The sequence below is a fragment of the Xenopus laevis genome, chromosome 8S (genome assembly GCF_017654675.1).
Source record: "Xenopus laevis strain J_2021 chromosome 8S, Xenopus_laevis_v10.1, whole genome shotgun sequence".
Lineage (NCBI taxonomy): Eukaryota > Metazoa > Chordata > Amphibia > Anura > Pipidae > Xenopus > Xenopus laevis.
This window is the reverse complement of record NC_054386.1, coordinates 55,970,060-55,988,476: the sequence shown is the minus strand read 5'-3', so window position 1 is coordinate 55,988,476 and position 18,417 is coordinate 55,970,060. Positions and strand designations below refer to the sequence as shown.

The following is an 18,417-nucleotide window of genomic DNA, read 5'->3' as shown; positions in this document are numbered from 1 at the left end:
GAAGCGTCGAACGCTAGCGTTAATTCGCTAGCGTTGGGCATTTTCGCTACTGCGCAAATTCACTAACGAACGCTGGCGTAGTTTCACTAGTGTTACTTCGCAACCTTACGCCAGGCGAATCTTCGCTAGCGACGAAACTACGCAAATTCACTAACTAGTGCAGTGTAGCGAACGCTACCTTTTACGCTAGACTTCCTTCGCCACCTCAGACCTGGCGAAGCGCAATAGAGTAGATAGGGATTGTTTAAAAAAAAGTCAACATTTTTTCTAAGTCCCAAAAAACGCTGGCGTGTTTTCTACATGATGGCTGATAGGCTGAAAAAGATCGAAAAATTTTTGGGGCTCCCCTTCCTCCCCCCTACATTTCCTGACTCATGGCAACTTACCTAGACAGTGGGCACATGTGTAGGGCAAAATTAAATTTTTATTTGCAGATTTGAAGGTTTTCTAGGCATTTGTAGTGCAGATACGTGTTCCTCCATTGAAATTTGAATTTCGCGCCGTATGCTAATATGCAAATTAGCCTTCGCTAGCGCAACTTCGCTTTATATAGCGAAACAACGCTAGCGCAACTCCGCAACCTTACGCTACCCCTGTGCGCAACTTCGGATTTTAGTGAATTTGCAAACCGCTGGCGAAACTACGCCTGGCGAAGTGCGGCGAAGTGCGGCGAAGTTGCGCCTGGCGCAACTTCGCATCTTAGTGAATTTGCCCCAAAATATTTTTCTTGTGCATTTCAAAATAAAAAAATGCAATGTGATGATTGCTAGAATGTGCTTTGGTTTCCTGTGCAGCCAGTGACAAATGATGGTCGACAAGTGCCAAGGAACATATTCCAGTAAATTCAGAAGATTCCTGAACCCAATGATTTGTTCCAATGGATCTGTGCTCATGTTGGTATATAGTATATTTTACTACCGCTTGATAATTTAAGAGAAAACCATGACAACACAACTGAAATCACTCAGAATTTAGAGCAAGTCAGAAGCAGGAAAGATCTGACTAATTAAAGGTATCTCTGTATAATGAAGCTCCCATTAATATATTTCAGTCTTCAGCTCACCATTTAAATTTCCTTACAAAGCAAGGCATCCATTAGCCAGAGGGAACTGATCAACTGAAAACTGTTACAGGAGCACATTAAAGGGGATTTCATGACAGGACATTGTGCAGATTTAAGTATTACTCAATATCGTCCAGAACCAATGAGTATACACACACACATTATAATTATGCATATATTATTTCACCTATTGTTAAAGAGTAAATTATAAGGATATTAAAGGACATACAGGAGTTCAATGACCATTTTCGGGGCTGCAGGTCAAGTACTTTTATACAGGTCACGGAATTCCAATCTGTTATTAGTATATGCAAGTTCAATGAGCCATATGATACAAGTGACATCACTAAGGACCAGTGATATTACTAAGCACTGTTTATAAAGATGTGTTTTATAGGTTTTTCCATAGCTTTGCTCTGTTGTAAACACAGTGACACAAAATAATGGTTGCATAATTCAGCACTGCCACAAGACAATTGCCTTTAAAGTGTTGCCCATATCTCTCTAGCTTTTCATTCCAGAGCCCATAGAGGTACCATAGCTTTTCTATTATTGTAAAAATAGTATGCAATGGCTTATTCTGCCTGGAATGGAATAAAATGTAATAAACCACATTATTAGTATATCTACTATAATTCACATTTGTGTAAAAGCATCTGCTAGCTGGATCTGCTCCCAGTTATAGGCCCCTGCCTACTGGTTTACCTAGCAAAAAAAATTTTCTATGTGGCCCAGTCTGTAGTTTTTTTTTTATGTTACACCAACACATAGGACTCACACTCTTACATGGTTCTCACTCCTGTTCCATTCCAGCATTCCAGACATTTCATACCTAGTGATTTTGAAACATCTCCGAGGGCACCTATTTATCAGTACCGGCAGAACAAGGCAAATAAAAAAGACATAATATATCACTCCTTTGGTCATCCGAGGAGCTGTAAAGTGTTAGTAAGTGGCAGGCTGTCCTGCTTTCTTCCTAGAGAGAAGTGTGCTCTTGGGAGCAGTAAGCTCTACCTCCTCGGTACAAGTGTTTTGCTTTTAATACAACATGTGGTACACAATGCATGTAATCACGAAATTCTCCCCAGTCATATTGTTTCACCTTCAAAAAAGTTATTGTTTTTGAAGGCAACTTTTATTTAGTTAGTCAGAGTTAACATTTGATTTCTTCCTCTCATTTACAGAGCAGATGTTAGAAGTTGATACAGTAGCTGGCAAAGCTGTAGAGAGCACCTATTTTATAAATATTTCTGTGTTAACCAAGAGTAGAAATCCACAATTGTGAGCGCTCTGTGCCTGCACCAGGAGGGAACTCCAGGTTCAGGCAGCCATGTTGAAACAAAATTCATGTTCATAAAAAGCAAATCCCCAGGCTTGCTCATTATGTGCATGCATGTGACATATGTGTATTTATGCTAGATATGAATGTGGGTCATGGAGGTTCATGGATTCTGTTGTCAATTCTTTCCAAGTTGTGGCCTCCAGCCTTCCTGCATTACCCAAGATCTCTGGCCTTAAATACCTTTTAATGTTCCCCTGAGGAACATAAAAACATTGTCAAGTTTAACATAAAACAATGTTGGCATTTAATGTAAGTGCTGTGCATTGAACCAACATATATAGAATAAACATCTCAGTAACATGTGAGGAACATCTGGGTAAAGTCTATGAGGTTTATATACAGCTGCATCTCTTTGGATTCTTTTGTGTAAGGAATGCAGGCAGTGTCAGAAATCAGTGCCACTTGGGGGACTGGGTTCATAAGAATTTTTGTCAAATTTTGGATATTTTTGGATAAAAACAGACCAATCACAAAGATGTCTTCAGCTAACAGATGAAGACATTAGCATACAGGTAGAAAATACAGCAAAGGCTCATGAGATGGCGCCTGTCCGTTAAAACTGCAAAATCAGCTACTGTGTTCTGTGTTGTTATGGCTAAGGATACAGAATATGAAAAAGTTATTCTAAATAATACGCGTTGCCTTCAGTTGTCAAGTTCATTAAAACCGCATGACCTCAAGGCAGATTAACCTACAACTGGGTCCCAAAAATGTGTTCCACTGATGTTTAAGGTTGGTCAATATGAACCCAAATACAGTGATATTTTCTCCTAAAGTGGTACATTAAACAAGGTCCATAACAGGGTCTGAACCAACAAATCCAGGTGCCAAACCAAATTTGGATCCATGAAAATAAGGTTAAGAAAGACGGTTGGATATGGTTTTACTGAATGGTAAGGATTCGTCAGAATTCAAATTTTATAAAAAGCACAAGGATTGACAGAATACACATCTAAATACAGGTATGGGACCTGTTATCCAGAATGCATGGGATCTGGGGTTTTCCGGGTAATGGATCTTTTCGTACCTTGGATCTTCATTCCTTAAGTCATTATCATTTCATCATCATTTATTTATATAGCGCTGTCAAGATACGCAGTGCTTAAGTCTATTAGAAAATCATTTACACAACAAATAAACCCGATAAGCTGGTTTTGCCTCAAATAAGGATTAATTATATCTCAGTTGGATCAAGTAGAAGGTGTTGTTTTATTATTACAGAGAAAAAGGAAATTTTACAAATTTGGATTATTTGGATAAAATTAAGTCTATAGAAGACAACCTTCCTGTAATTTGGAGCTGGTTTCCGTATAATGGATCCTATATCTGTATTGGATTTGGTACATCCCTTGTCACAACCAACAGTTATACTATCATACAGTACCTGTTGGTTTTATGTGGGTTCTCCGGATACTTTAAAATTCCAAAAACATATAGACACGTTGACCTGGATCCTTCTAAATCTGACCCTAGTGTGAGAATGGGGCCCACCAGAGAAACTGAAGTCCACCCCACTGTTGGAACTATTAGATACAAAATATACTGTATTGTTCTAAAATAAAAGTGATGAACTATCTTTGGGGCCCACTAAAAGATTCTATGGTATCCTGCAAGGCCAGTCCAATCTTTTGCTTGTTTGTTCTATGAATGTAGATGAAAAATTATATTATATATATATATATATATATATATATATATATATATATATATATATATATATATATATATAGCAGCTGCTTCAATTAAGTCATTTTCATCCGTACACAATTGTTCATGTTGTACCAGCTTATTACTCTTTTCAGTCATGTGTATGCAAATTTTTGAATGTTTGCCATATATCACTAGAGGCTTTACTGCTGGCTAAATTTAAGCTTTGAAACTCTGAGCTCACCATGGCTTACATTCAACATTAGTTTAATCCGGTATACACTTCTATGGTACGTCTGACTCATATGTGAACAGCATATCTGAACTTCATTTTTTCTCCTTTCGTTGCATGCTGCTTCTTTTGCTCATTTTTTAATTAAAAAAAGAGAGATCATGTTGCTAAGTATTTCTTCGCACTGCACAATGGCATTATTATTATTGTTATATATCAATTTCCATCAATAAAACCTTCCTTGCACAGTCCAAAATTGCTTAGGAATTTTATACTGTAGACTGCCACCTACTGACCAGAAAAGGAACTGTAAAAATGTTTTATTTTATTTTTGATAACACATTAGACTTTAAGGGGTTTTGTAATAAAAGGAACAGAGTTTGCCCAGTAGCAGTAGTCCATAGCAGGTAGCATTTACTGGTCACCTGTTCAAAGGGGTGGTTCGCCTTCAAACAACTCGTTGTTTTCAGATAGATCACCAGAAATAATTACTTTTTCAAATGACTTACCATTTTCTATATGTGACCGTTTTTCTAATATGGAAGTGCCAAGTGTCTTTTTTCGCCTTCTGAAGCAGCTCTGGGAGGGGGGCGCCAATCCTGTAAACTGTTCTAAATTGATACATTTAGTTGATACGTTTCTTATTTTTGTCCCTGTTGAGCAGAATTTCTTGGTTTCATTACAGGCAGCTGAGATGCTGCTGAGAAATGTATCAACTAATTGTATCAACTATTACTGAACTACTGTTGTAACAGTTCAGAGTCTGCACCTGAATTACTGAGCTGCCAGACTGAAATACCAGAGACAGGAACATTCAACTTTAAACTTTTTGGAAAAACAGTAAAATAAATAATGGAAAGTAATTGGAAAAAGTCTTTATTTCTGGGGAACAATCTAAAAACAACTGAATTGAAAAAAGTGTTTGGAAGGTGAACAACCCCTACATTTGTAGAATCCAAGATTGGACCTTATTTTCTTTTAAAAAACCACGCTTTAATCTGATCGGGGACAAACACAAAACAATTGAGAGAAAATCCATAATCGTACAGAGTTTTTCCCAAATCGCGAGGATTAATATATCTCAAAAAATTTTAGGTTTCTTTTCACGAAAAATTTGAATTTTATAGTAAAAAAAAATTACATTTTTCGAGTTTTTTGCATTTGGACTTTAAAGTGATACTGACGCTAAAAAACAACTCAAAATATTAATGTACATTAAAGTTACCTATAGGTTATGTTGATCCTTTTTCGATGATAGGGCTGTTCTTGTAAGTAATTGTTACTTAATGTTTCTAAACCTAACTTTGTCAACCTAACTGTCCCTTTTGCCAACCTGACTTTCCAACTTGCCAACCTGAGTTTCTAAAGCTAATGGACTTCTGCTGCACAAATGTGGCAGCCCCCTCATAGAGGAACATGGGTAATGGATAGGTAATGTGAAGCATCAGGCAAATACTTTTATGGCAAAATTCTAAGTATCCTGCAAAGAGGATATTGCATATTATAATACTATAGATGTAAAAAAGGTTTAATTCTGGTGTCAGTATCTCTTTAATAAATAACCCCCTAATTGTACCATTACCTGAATATTTGTATTTAGATGCTCATCTATTTGTCCTAGAATTAAGTTCTAAAAAACAGATATTACATTTAAAATTGGTGCTCTATGACAGATATAAATTATTCAAGTGGTTATTTGCTATATTTTAGGGTCAGTCTGTAGTAAAAATGTGCTTGTTGTGTAATTTAACAATACACAGTCAATCTATCTGATATATTGTAAGCCATTGAGGGGAGGGCCCTTATTATCTAATGTACCTTTTTCTTTGTAATTATAGCATTATGCACAGCAGAAATTTAGAAGATGCTGGAAATTACAATATAGAGGGTATCTGTCCAGCAACTGTTCCACAGCAACAACCCTTTTTTATATGAAAGGTTTTTAACCTATGCGTGTATAAAGAACATAAACCATATGTGCACATTTTACACCCCCATTAAAGTATAAAATAGGTGTAATCGAATAAGCTCATATGTTATGAGCCATGTAAAATTGGACCTATAGCTCTAAACTACTTTGCATGGCTTCAGCCAATGGAAAAAAACAAAACAAACATATTTCTATCATTCAAAATTCATTTGTGCAAGTACATATGCAATACATTATATTTAAATTTTCACAAATGTTCTATTTTAATTTTATGGGTTCCATTTAAATGTATCTGTCCTGGTTAACTGGAGTTTTCCTTGTGTTTTTGCAGCTTGTGAGCACACTGACTACGTCACGGCACAGCAATCAGTCTGGAATATTCTTTTGCATAGCTTCTAATGTGATAGCCAAAGACAAGAGAGCTATGCACTTCATCCTTACAGGTACTAATAGCAGCTTATCCTAGTAGAGTACAACAGAAGCATCTAACCAGAAATTAAAATAGAGCACATTTTAGTGGAAAATGATACCCTAGCACCAGTCTTCTCCCTGAGACTGTGGTGCATTATAACCCTGAAAGTGCAGTTTCATGTTGTGATTTTACATATATACTTTAAATGAATAGGACAATGTCTTATTATCCTTATTAATAATTTTTATGACACTTCTTAGAGCAAGAGACATACTATTACCCCTGTGTGATATTTCTCCAAACAAAGGTTCTTGTGAAAGGCTAAAATTGAAGTCCTGAATATAACAGTTGAATGGGAAAATACAGGATCTATAGAGACATGAACAATTAAAAAAAAAAATCTTTTATTCGATCCTAATAAATAAAATAGGTCTAAAATGTGCCTTGATCACCCCTATATAAAATCATGTGCATTAAACTAAAATTTAGATTTTGTGTAAGTAGCAGTTATCATGGTGACATCCCTTGAAAAGGCAAGCATATGAAATTTAAAAAAAAATTATTTATTGTTAAAAATGTAACATTAACTACATTGTGATCGAATTTTAATATAAATTACATTTTCAACATATTTATCTCAAATAGCCAAGGAGTTATTTCAGTTTTTCACTCTCTTAGGGCTGAACTATATGGTGCACCTTTGTTTGACACGTCACCATGTGATGACACGCATTCGATGTGTCAGATGTCCAGAAGATAAAGGAAGTGAATGAGAAATCGCAGGTAAAAACTACATATAACCGACTGTCAGATGAAAATGCGGCATGCTGCGTCTTCATCCGACAGTTGGATATATGTAGTTCTTATCTGCAATTTCTCATTCACTTCCGTTATCTTCTGGACACCCGACACATCGCATGCATGTCACTGCATGGAGACAACGGCGCTCCATGTAGTTCAGCCCTTATGCTTTCTCATTCATTTCAAATCAGATAAGCCAATTCATGAAAATGTTTGCCACTTGCAAAAAAAAAAAAAATAAATTTCATGAAAATCAGTATCAGGTGAAACAATTTGCTCATCCCTAATTACGGCAATAACATTTAGATATTACATGTATAGTTAATTGTAGATTGAATTGCCTACATGCATTGTGCTAAAATCGTTAACCCATTATCTGGAAAGCTCCAAATTACGGGAGGGCCATCTTCCATAGACTCCATTTTATTAAAATAATTCAGAATTTTAAAACTGATTTCCTTTATCTCTGTTATAATAAAACAGTACCTTGATCCAAACTAAGATATAATGAATTCCTTGTGGAGGCAAAACAATACTCTTGGGTTTAATTAATGTGGAAATAATTTTTTAGTAGACTTAAAGTATGCTGATCCAAATTATGGAAAGATTCTTTATCCAGAATTTACCAGGTCCAGAGCAGTTGGATAACAGGTCTCATACCAGTATCTTGTTTGTGAGTTGAACCCAGTGCCAGAATTAGGAATAGGCAGAAGAGGCACCTGTCTAGAATGCAACTATACGGGGTGCTGGGCAAGTAATTTCTTCTTTCTACCCCTAGTCCATGCTCACTCCCCTCTGCTGCTTTCCCCGCCCCTCTCCTCCCATCCCATCTGCCACTCTGCTCTCCAATCCAACATTCTACTCTGTGTCATAGCACATGATGTCCATAGGTTTGCACGTATGGAAAAGTTATTGTTGAAATTAAGCTCCCACAACTAAATCACACATTTTAAATTCACCACCCATAAACAAATGTAACTTTGCAATCTATATTTATAACTTTATTACTTCTCTCCAAATATACCTATAATTACTGTAATGTATAAGTAATAATGTATTACCCTGTTATTTTTCTCCAGCTTATGCTCTGCATAACTTACATAACTTTTTGATGAAACTGATTTTTCTGCAGGTGTATTGAAACACAGATGTAGTTTATTGCCTGCAGAGCAAACAACTTTTCATATTCCACCTGTGGGAGACCACTCAGTGAGAGCTAACTCACTGATTGGTTATATTATACGTTTCTGATTACACAATATTTAAGCACATTGCAACAATTTAAGCACATGGAAAATGAGGCTCCTTCTGCCAGCTGCTCAGTGTGCTGTAAAAATCCAGTACTGGTGTGGTGTTTATACAAATGGCCTGTAGATGTTACTGTGCTCAGACATACAGTGCATACTTCCTGGATAGCTTAAAAGTGAAAGTTACTGTTGTGTAATGGCTGCATGAGCCTGCTAATAAAGCACTGTTATACTCTACTCATCCTCGGCTGCCCAAAACATAACAGTTTGGTGACGAGGATGAGATCTTCTACCTCTGCAGCAGCCTGCAGCTTTTCTTCCAAACCCTGGTGAGCCTACCATACCTTTTAGTGCTCCGTATGTTTGAAAATGACATTATTGCTGCTGCTGCTGACCAAGGGGAGATTTCTGCTGCTAGAAAACGTGCTTTACTTATTCACTGCCTGGGAGCAGAGGGACAGTGTATATTCTATACATTACCATTACCTGATGATACTTATGAAACTGCTCTTACTGCTATAAAGAACTTTTTCGTGCCAAGAGTAAATGTGGTTGCTGAAAGATATAAATTCCGCCAACGTTGACAATTAATGGCAAATCCACAGAACAATTTTTAGCAGCTTTGAGAGCGCTGGTTGTTACCTGTGAGTTTGGGAATCTAACAGAGGAAATGCTAAGAGACCAAATAGTGGAAAATACAAACTCACCTCGCATTAGAGAGAGACTTCTTCTAGAGCAGGATTTAACCCTTGCAAAGGCTATTACAGTTGCTAGCCCAATTGAAAGAGCAGTGGCAGAGGCTAAAACTCTCAGTCAGGGAACTGCTGGGAATGTACAGATTGTGAATTCAACACTGTGGCCTAATAATGCACAGTCACAGGCAAAATACAGTGCTAAGGAAAGGGATTCACCTACACTGCAAAACCAAACAGCAAATACAAATAGAAAATACTGATTTCGCTGTGGTTCAATACAACACACTGCAAATCATGTTACATGTCCTGCAAAAGCTAAACGGTGCCACAAATGCACAAAAGTAGGACATTTTGCTAAGATCTGCCGTAGTTCTGCTAAAGATGTTCATGAAGTCACTACAACAAATGTTACAGTATTAAGTGTGGATAAAGCTGGTACATTTATTCCAGACAAGTTTATATGCACTGTCAGTGTCAGTACTGCTTCTGCTGACAAGGGACACTCCATTAACCTGATGCTTGATACAGGTTCAGCTGTTTCTATATTACCAAAGAATGTTTTCTTGAAATACTTTGCAAAAGATCCGCTTGCTGCACCTGCCCTGAAACTGGTCATTTACTTAAAGGATACAAACCCTGTGCTTGGTTTCTTGCCAGTGACTGTACAATTTGAATCAAATGCTGCAAAATGTGACTTTTACATTGTGAACAAGGGTACTGCTGTACTTGGAAGGGATCTCTTTGCTGCATTAAACCTACAATTAATTGATGGTCTCATTACTACAGAACCAGTGGGAAAAACTTGCTATTGATATTGTGGGTCATTTTACAGATGCTCCTATAGACTGCAGATTTGCTATAGCGTTGATGAACTATTACAGAAATTGCATTTGTTTCTCATATAACATCAGCTACAGCGATAACATTTCTGTCTACAGTCTTCAGCAGAGAAGGTAATCCAAAGGAGTTAATATCAGACAACGGACCACAGTTTGTCTTATCTGAGTTTGAATTCTTTCTGAGAGAGAGGAATATTGTGCATAGGAAATCTTTAGTTTATTACCCACAAGCAAATGGAGAAATCAAGCGATTCAACAGAAGCCTGAAACAAGCACTACAACAGAGTTCCTACATAACTACAGAGCAATGCACCACTCAACAACTCAATCATCTCCAGCTGAATTATTACTTGGCAGACAGATGCGCACATGTTACATGTTGCAGACATCAAACTTCCACAAAATACTGTGCCTACAAAATCATCTACTGCTGACATTGTGAAAGTCAATAAGCCAAATGCAAGGCTTAAACTGACAGAAAACGTGGTGCAAGAGAAGTACACTTTCAACCTGGATCTTTAGTCAGAATTAAGAAACCAGGTATACTGAAACAAGGATAATCTAAATTTACTACACCACTTGAAGTGAGATGCCAGCTAGGACCATACACATATGAACTGTCTGATGGACACATATGGAATGCAAGTCATCTTGCTCCTGTTAGATATGACTTTGGAGAAGCTCCATTTGAGGACATTTTGCTACTCCTGATGTCAACTGCAATAGGCCTGAAGAAAGTGAACCTATAAGGCGTACTGAGAGAATCAGAAAACTACCTGCATGGACCAAGGACTTTGTCATGTGAAGAATGTATAATATTGTTTTAAAATGCATACTGTTTAATTGTTGCTGTGTATTATAGTTGTCCAAATGATTTCCTACTATAGGGGGAATATGTGGTGTTTATACAAATGGCCTGTAGATGTCACTGTGCTCAGACATTGTCAGAACTCACCGAATGGAAGAGGTTTTGATGAAAGCTGACCTCACCTACACCTCCCTCCGAAAATAACAGTCACTGGAAATGGGAACAGGACTGTACCTCAGTAGCGGAGTGGGCAGGAGTGCCGAAAATCCAAAACGTCAAAGCAGGCAGGGATGATCAGAAGAATGGTCAAGACGAGTCCAAGGTCAATGCAGGCAGCAAACAGCAGAAGTCAAAACAGGCCGAGTCGAATCACAGGAATCAAGTTTGAAGAAAATAGCTTAGGAATCAACACAGGAGCGATGATCACTTCGCAATGCAACAAAGTTCAAGGTGACCTTTTAACCTATAGCGCCGGCGTCGAAAAGGGCGCGAAAAAGCGCCAGCGTCAGGACGCCTGCGTGATGCCCGCAGAGCGACCGCGACGCACGCGACCGCGTCGAAACTGAGCGCCCGCGAGGCGCCCGCGACGGACGTAACCGTGACGAAACCGGGCGCCTGCGTATGACGTGGTGCTGGTCACGAAACTGGAGGCACCATCTTGAAAAGGGGCAGACATATCCTTACATTGCCCCCCCCTCGACGGGCGGCCTCTGGAAATCTAAGGTGAAAAGTCTTGATCAACCGAGGAGCATGGACATTGTTAATTGGTTCCCAGGAGTTATCTTCAGGTGGATATCCTTTCCATTGGATCAGATACTGAAGTTGGCCTCTACAGATCCTAGAGTCCAAAATCTTTTGAACCACAAATTCTTGAACCCCTTGGACAATTGAAGGTTTCGGTGGTTGTCTCACACGATTAGGAAACACATTCTTAATAAATTTCTTCAGTAAAGAAACATGGAATACAGGATGGATCTTGTATTTGGCAGGTAATTGTAATTTAAAAGCAACTGGGTTAATTTGTTTAATAACAGAAAAAGGACCCAGGAACTTCTGTCCTAATTTTTTAGACGGACAAGATAATTTCAAGTTACGTGTAGAGAGCCACACCAAATCACCGACCTGAAAATTAGAATTCTTCAAGCGCCTTCTGTCCGAAAATTTTTTAAAAGACCGTTGCGCATCTTGAATAGTTTGTTGAAGGATTTCAAAATTGTGTTTCAGAAACAAAAGTCTCTCTTGAGAAGCTGGAACCGGCACTTCAGTAATACCTGGAAGAGACGTAGGATGAAACCCAAAGTTTGCAAAGTATGGAGACTGTTTAGTTGAATCATGAACTGCATTGTTATATGAGAATTCTGCTAACGGTAATAATGAAGCCCAATCATCCTGTGAGAAAGAAGTAAAACACCGAATATACTGTTCTAAGGTTTGATTGGTTCTTTCAGTCTGCCCATTGGTTTGGGGATGAAAAGCAGAAGATAAAGAAAGCTGGATATGAAGACCTTGGCAAAGAGATTTCCAGAATTTGGAAGTAAATTGTGACCCTCGGTCAGAAATTATTTCATTTGGTAACCCATGTAGACGAAAAATTTCCTTCACAAAAACACTAGCTGTAGTAGCTGCAGACGGAAGACCCCTTAAAGGTATAAAATGTGCCATTTTTGTCAACCTGTCTACTACAACAAAGATGGTATTGAACCCTTCAGATACAGGCAATTCCACAATGAAGTCCATAGAAATACTATCCCAAGGTCTCTTAGGAACAGGGAGTGGATGTAGTAGTCCCATGGGTCGGGAACGTGGTTCTTTAAATCGAGCACATACTTCACAGGACAGGACATAAAGTTTACAGTCCTTAGACATCCCAGGCCAATAAAATTTCCTTTGAGCCAACTGCTGTGTCTTCCTAACACCAAGATGACCGGATAAAGGATGATCGTGAACAAACTGAAGAGTCTCCAGACGGAGATCTTTGGGAACGAACACTTTATTGTTGACTAAGACAAGACCATCCTGGACAACAGCATCTTTAGGGCAGCAGTCTTTCGAGTTGGCGGTTTCCCGAATCTTGGTTATTAACTCCGCTTGGAGAAGAAAAAAATTAGCTGGAGACAATATATTTTCGACTGAAGTATCTTGTTCATCCATCGAATATAAACGAGATAGGGCATCAGCTTTCCCGTTCTTGGACCCAGGTCTGAAAGTAACATGGAAGTTGAACCTAGAAAAAAAAAGGGCCCATCTTGCTTGTCGTGGACGGAATCTTTTGGCAGAACGCAGGTACTCCAGATTCTTATGATCAGAAAAAACCAGTGTAGGATGATTAGCTCCCTCTAATAGATGTCTCCATTCCTGAAAAGCAGCTTTGATGGCGAGTAATTCTCGATCCCCGACATCATAGTTTTGTTCAGATCTAGACAGTTTCTTAGAAAAGAAAGCAATGGGGTGGAGTTGCTCCTGAATGTTGGCTCTTTGAGACAGAACAGCACCTATAGCTGACTCGGAGGCATCAACTTCGAGAATAAAGGGCAAAGCTGGGTCCGGATGTACTAAGATGGGTGCAGAAGTAAAATGACTCTTCAACTCTTCAAAAGATGACTGTGCTTCCTTTGACCAATGAAATTTCTTAAGGGAACTGGTAAGAGAGGTGATGGGAGCAATCATTTTAGAAACATCTTTAATAAATTTGCGATAAAAATTGGCAAACTCAACAAATCTTTGCACCTCTTTTCGGCTGGAAGGAGTAGGCCAGTTCAACACAGCAGAAATCTTACGGGTATCCATTGCTGTCCCATTAGCGGAGATTATAAAACCGAGGAATTCAATAGTGGTTTTCTCGAACTCGCACTTTTCTAGTTTGGCATAAAGTCTGTGAGTTCGTAACCGTGAAAAAACCTTTTTAACATGAGTTCTATGTTCTTCCAAAGATGAAGAAAAAATGAGAATGTCATCTAGATAAACAATAACAAATAAATCAAGAAAGTCTCTGAAAATGTCATTGACAAAGTGCTGAAAAGTTGCAGGGGCGTTGCACAGACCGAAAGGCATAACGAGATATTCAAAATGCCCATAGCGTGTCCGGAAGGCTGTCTTCCATTCATCACCTTGTCGAATACGTACCAAATTGTAGGCTCCCCGAAGGTCTAATTTGGTAAAAATACATGCTGAACGAAGCCTTTGAAAGAGTTCTGGAATTAGGGGCAGAGGATATCGATTTTTGATTGTAACTTTATTCAAGTCCCTGTAATCAATACAAGGTCCCAAAGAACGATCCTTCTTTTCCACAAAGAATATGCCAGCCCCAGCAGGTGACGTGGAAGAACGAATGAATCCCTTCTTTAAGTTCTCATCAATGTAATCTTTAAGAACTTTGAGCTCAGGCTCAGATAGGGGGTAGATTCTTCCGAAAGGAATAGCTGCTCCAGGTAATAAGTCAATTGGGCAGTCGTAGATCCGATGGGGCGGAAGAATATCCGCTGCCTTTGCATCAAACACGTCAAGGAATTCATGATAAGGTTCAGGAACCAGTGACGATCTAGCATCCTGAGACACCATATGTAAGGAAGTTTTACACGGAAGATGCTGAGAACAGAAATTGGAAGAAAACTTGACTTGCTTAGTGTGCCAATCAATAATTGGGTTGTGAACTCGAAGCCATGGGTATCCTAGAATCACAGGATATAATGGGGAAGAAACAACATCAAAGGACAGGGACTCAGTATGCTGCTGAATTTTTATTGACAGGAGAACAGTTTCATGCAACACAGGACCAGAAGAAATGTTCGAGCCATCAGCCAATCTCACCACCAATGGGTTAGTCTTAGGTAACAAAGGAATGCGATGCCGAACAACCAGGTCTTGTCAATGAAACATCCGCACGCTCCGGAATCAATTAGAGCTGGAATCTGGAGACTTCCCTTTGGCCACTGTAAAACAACATTAATGGAGATAAGAGATTGACCATTATTAGCACCAGTCTTTATAAGAACAGGTTTAACCATCTTACTGGCAGGCTTGAGTGGCAGGTAAGCAGGAGATGACCCGCAGCTCCACAATACATGCACAGGTTTAGGCGCCGTCTTCGGAGTCTCTCCTCAGTGGATAGGGGAGGACGAATGAGACTGATCTGCATTGGCTCTGGGTCCGTGGAAGTTGCAAAAGATGTGGGTACGGACTTGACGGGAGGTAAGGCCTTAGGAACTAGCCAACTGGGGGAAAAGGCTCCAGCCCTCTCCAGACGTCTCTCCTTGATACGTCGATCAATCTGGATAACAAGTTTAATGAAGGGCTCCAATTCATCAGGTGGCTCCACACGAGATAGTTCATCTTTTATGGCCTCTGAGAGACCAATGCGGAACTGGTGTTTGAGGGCAATGGGACCCCAATGGGTATCAGCAGCATAATTACGAAAGTCTGTAATATAATCTTCCACTGGTCTTTTCCCTTGGGTTAGACCTCTCAAACCGGCCTCTGCAGTTACCTCTCTCTTAGGATCATCATAGAGCTGGGCCATGGCTGATGCGAAGTCGTTGAAGTTCCCCAACAACGGACTATGTTGCTCAAGCAGGCGGTATGCCCAGGTCTGAGGTTCATCAGAGAGGAAGGAGATGAGGAATCCCACCTTGGATTGTTCAGTGGAATAGATATGTGGGTTCAACAGGAACTCCAATTTGCAGCTGTTTACAAAGGACCGAAATTTCTTACGATTTCCAGAGAATCGTTCAGGTGTAGCCAATTTAATCTTGACAGGCGAAGAAGCAGGAGGGGGTGCAGCTATGACAGGAACAGCCGCCGCGGCTCCAAAAAACTCAGGAGGGGCAGCTGCAACAGCAGGTGAAACAGAGGGACCAGGCAAATTCTGGAGTTGGGTTTGGATTTGCTGATAACCCCCTTGGAGATCTTGAACCACCTGGGTGAGGGCTGCCAATTGCTGAGTAAGGCGATCCATGGCGGAATCAGTTTCGGACTCTTCCATCTATCTGGCGAAGTGATACTGTCAGAACTCACCGAATGGAAGAGGTTTTGATGAAAGCTGACCTCACCTACACCTCCCTCCGAAAATAACAGTCACTGGAAATGGGAACAGGACTGTACCTCAGTAGCGGAGTGGGCAGGAGTGCCGAAAATCCAAAACGTCAAAGCAGGCAGGGATGATCAGAAGAATGGTCAAGACGAGTCCAAGGTCAATGCAGGCAGCAAACAGCAGAAGTTAAAACAGGCCGAGTCGAATCACAGGAATCAAGTTTGAAGAAAATAGCTTAGGAATCAACACAGGAGCGATGATCACTTCGCAATGCAACAAAGTTCAAGGTGACCTTTTAAACTATAGCGCCGGCGTCGAAAAGGGCGCGAAAAAGCGCCAGCGTCAGGACGCCGGCGTGATGCCCGCAGAGCGACCGCGGCGCACGCGACCGCGTCGAAACTGAGCGCCCGCGAGGCGCCCGCGACAGACGTAACCGTGACGAAACCGGGCGCCTGCGTATGACGTGGTGCTGGTCACGAAACTGGAAAATTGAAAAGGGGCAGACATATCCTTACAGACATACTGTGCATACTTCCTGGACAGCTTAAAAGGGAAAGTTACTGTTGTGTAATGGCTGCATGAGCCTGCTAATTAAGCACTGTTATACTCTACTCATCCTCGGCTACCCAAAACATAACAAATGGCAGAAGATATTTAAGAGAGGAGCAAGTAATAAATATGACTTACTTCCTATTTTAGGGGAGGTCCCAGGATTGGATCTCAATAATATTTAAAAGAAGGGGAGATACAATACCTCCCCACCCTCACATCCTACTTCTTTTTCTTCTTTATTTATCTATAAATGTATTTATAAATGCATGTTTGAGTGTAGGAGACAGGTTAACACAGAACCATATGTTTTTTATTTATCATTAAAATGGACAAAAAAATCTAACAGGAGGCCATTGGAGATAGAAAGACAAACAATTATAAGTAACATTGTGACAATATCATTTAAAAACACTGGAATGTGCTATTATTGGATAATAAAGCACATAACAGTATACTGAAAAGCCAAGCAAAACCTTTAATCTGCCAAATAATCAAGGAGCCGAAAAGGGACAACTGGTTTTATCCGCTGTCTCAATCAATCAGGAGCAAGATTTTATTTTTCTAGTGCACTTAGAATAATAAAAGCAAATATCTTGGTTGCCACGGTTACTGACTGTTACCTGCTATGTCACTTCAAACATAACAATCACCCTTTTGAAGTACGCTGTACAACAAACATATGACTGGACTTCTTTCCATAAATTTAGAATCTGATCCTTGTGTTAAAAAAATGTACTTCACTCAGGAAGTATGTGGATGAATCTCAGTTTTTGCCATATGGCTAGGCAGTGTCCTGTCTCTCATTTAGCATGAGTGTTTTTTGAAATTGGATTTTCTTTGGCATGATGTGTGCACAGCAGTTTATGTTGTACAGGACAGAATTGTAAATATGTGCAGTATTATGCTGAATCGGCTATTCTGGTCCTTGGTAAATAAAATGCAACCTTAAACAGCTGTCATAAATAATCCTCTCAAGTATTTTACTTTGCTGGACTCCAAAAAAACAAATGTTTGACGACAATGAATCTGTTCTTCTTTTAGTGCTCTGTCTTAATTCAAAATGGCAGCTCTACCCTCTTTCATTTTTATACTGGTCAGGGAGCCACAAAATATTCCATGATCTTAAGTGGAATTTAACAATGAACATATGTTTTTAATTAGCAATTTGCTTTTTGCATAGTTCAGGAAATTAAACACAATTAATTGGTTGAACATATGAAGAGTATGAACAGACTTCTCAGTGATTTACTCTGGAGAGTCCCATGTGAATGCTAAATCCACTGATTTGGGGAACTATACTGAAACTAGAGGATGAGCATCGTAAAAATGACATCTTCCTCTTCATTGCCTCATGATTTTACCTGTTACATAATGCCTTACCTCATTCATGACCATGGGTGGAATAAAACTGTAAAATTCCTGAAGGCCCCATTCCAAAAACAAACCTTTCTGTTGGAAAGCAGTACCCCTAATTTGGAAACAATCTTTCTCTATCCATCATATAACAAAATATTTCTTACTGGAAGGTCCATTCCTAGAGTCTTCAGTATTTGGAGACAGCAGAACATTATTATAGCTGGAAATACAGGGAAATCAGCTTGAAAAACAGCGAATTCGGTTGGGTCATCTGAGTAGTACGACAGTTAACACAGGGAGCCCATTTAAATTATTTATTAATGGTTAAAAACTGCAATACACTTCTGCTGTAAGATGCCATAAGAAATTCATCCACACGACTGACATATACTGACAAAAGAACAGTTAGATGAGCTGCTGTGATGTCAAAGAATAAGGTACTTGGAGGAGTAGGGGGTTAAATGAGG

The 18,417-nt window shown here is 39.4% G+C and overlaps 1 protein-coding gene across 1 annotated transcript in view; it reads left to right on the top strand.

The window, feature by feature from the left end:
- Positions 1–18,417, top strand: part of kdrl.S (kinase insert domain receptor like S homeolog) — a 184,386-nt gene that overhangs the window by 127,670 nt on the left and 38,299 nt on the right. Inside the window, exon 12 of the mRNA XM_041574719.1 lies at positions 6,546–6,657. Coding sequence (XP_041430653.1) covers positions 6,546–6,657 — 112 coding nt within the window. The remainder of the gene's footprint in view (positions 1–6,545; positions 6,658–18,417) is intronic.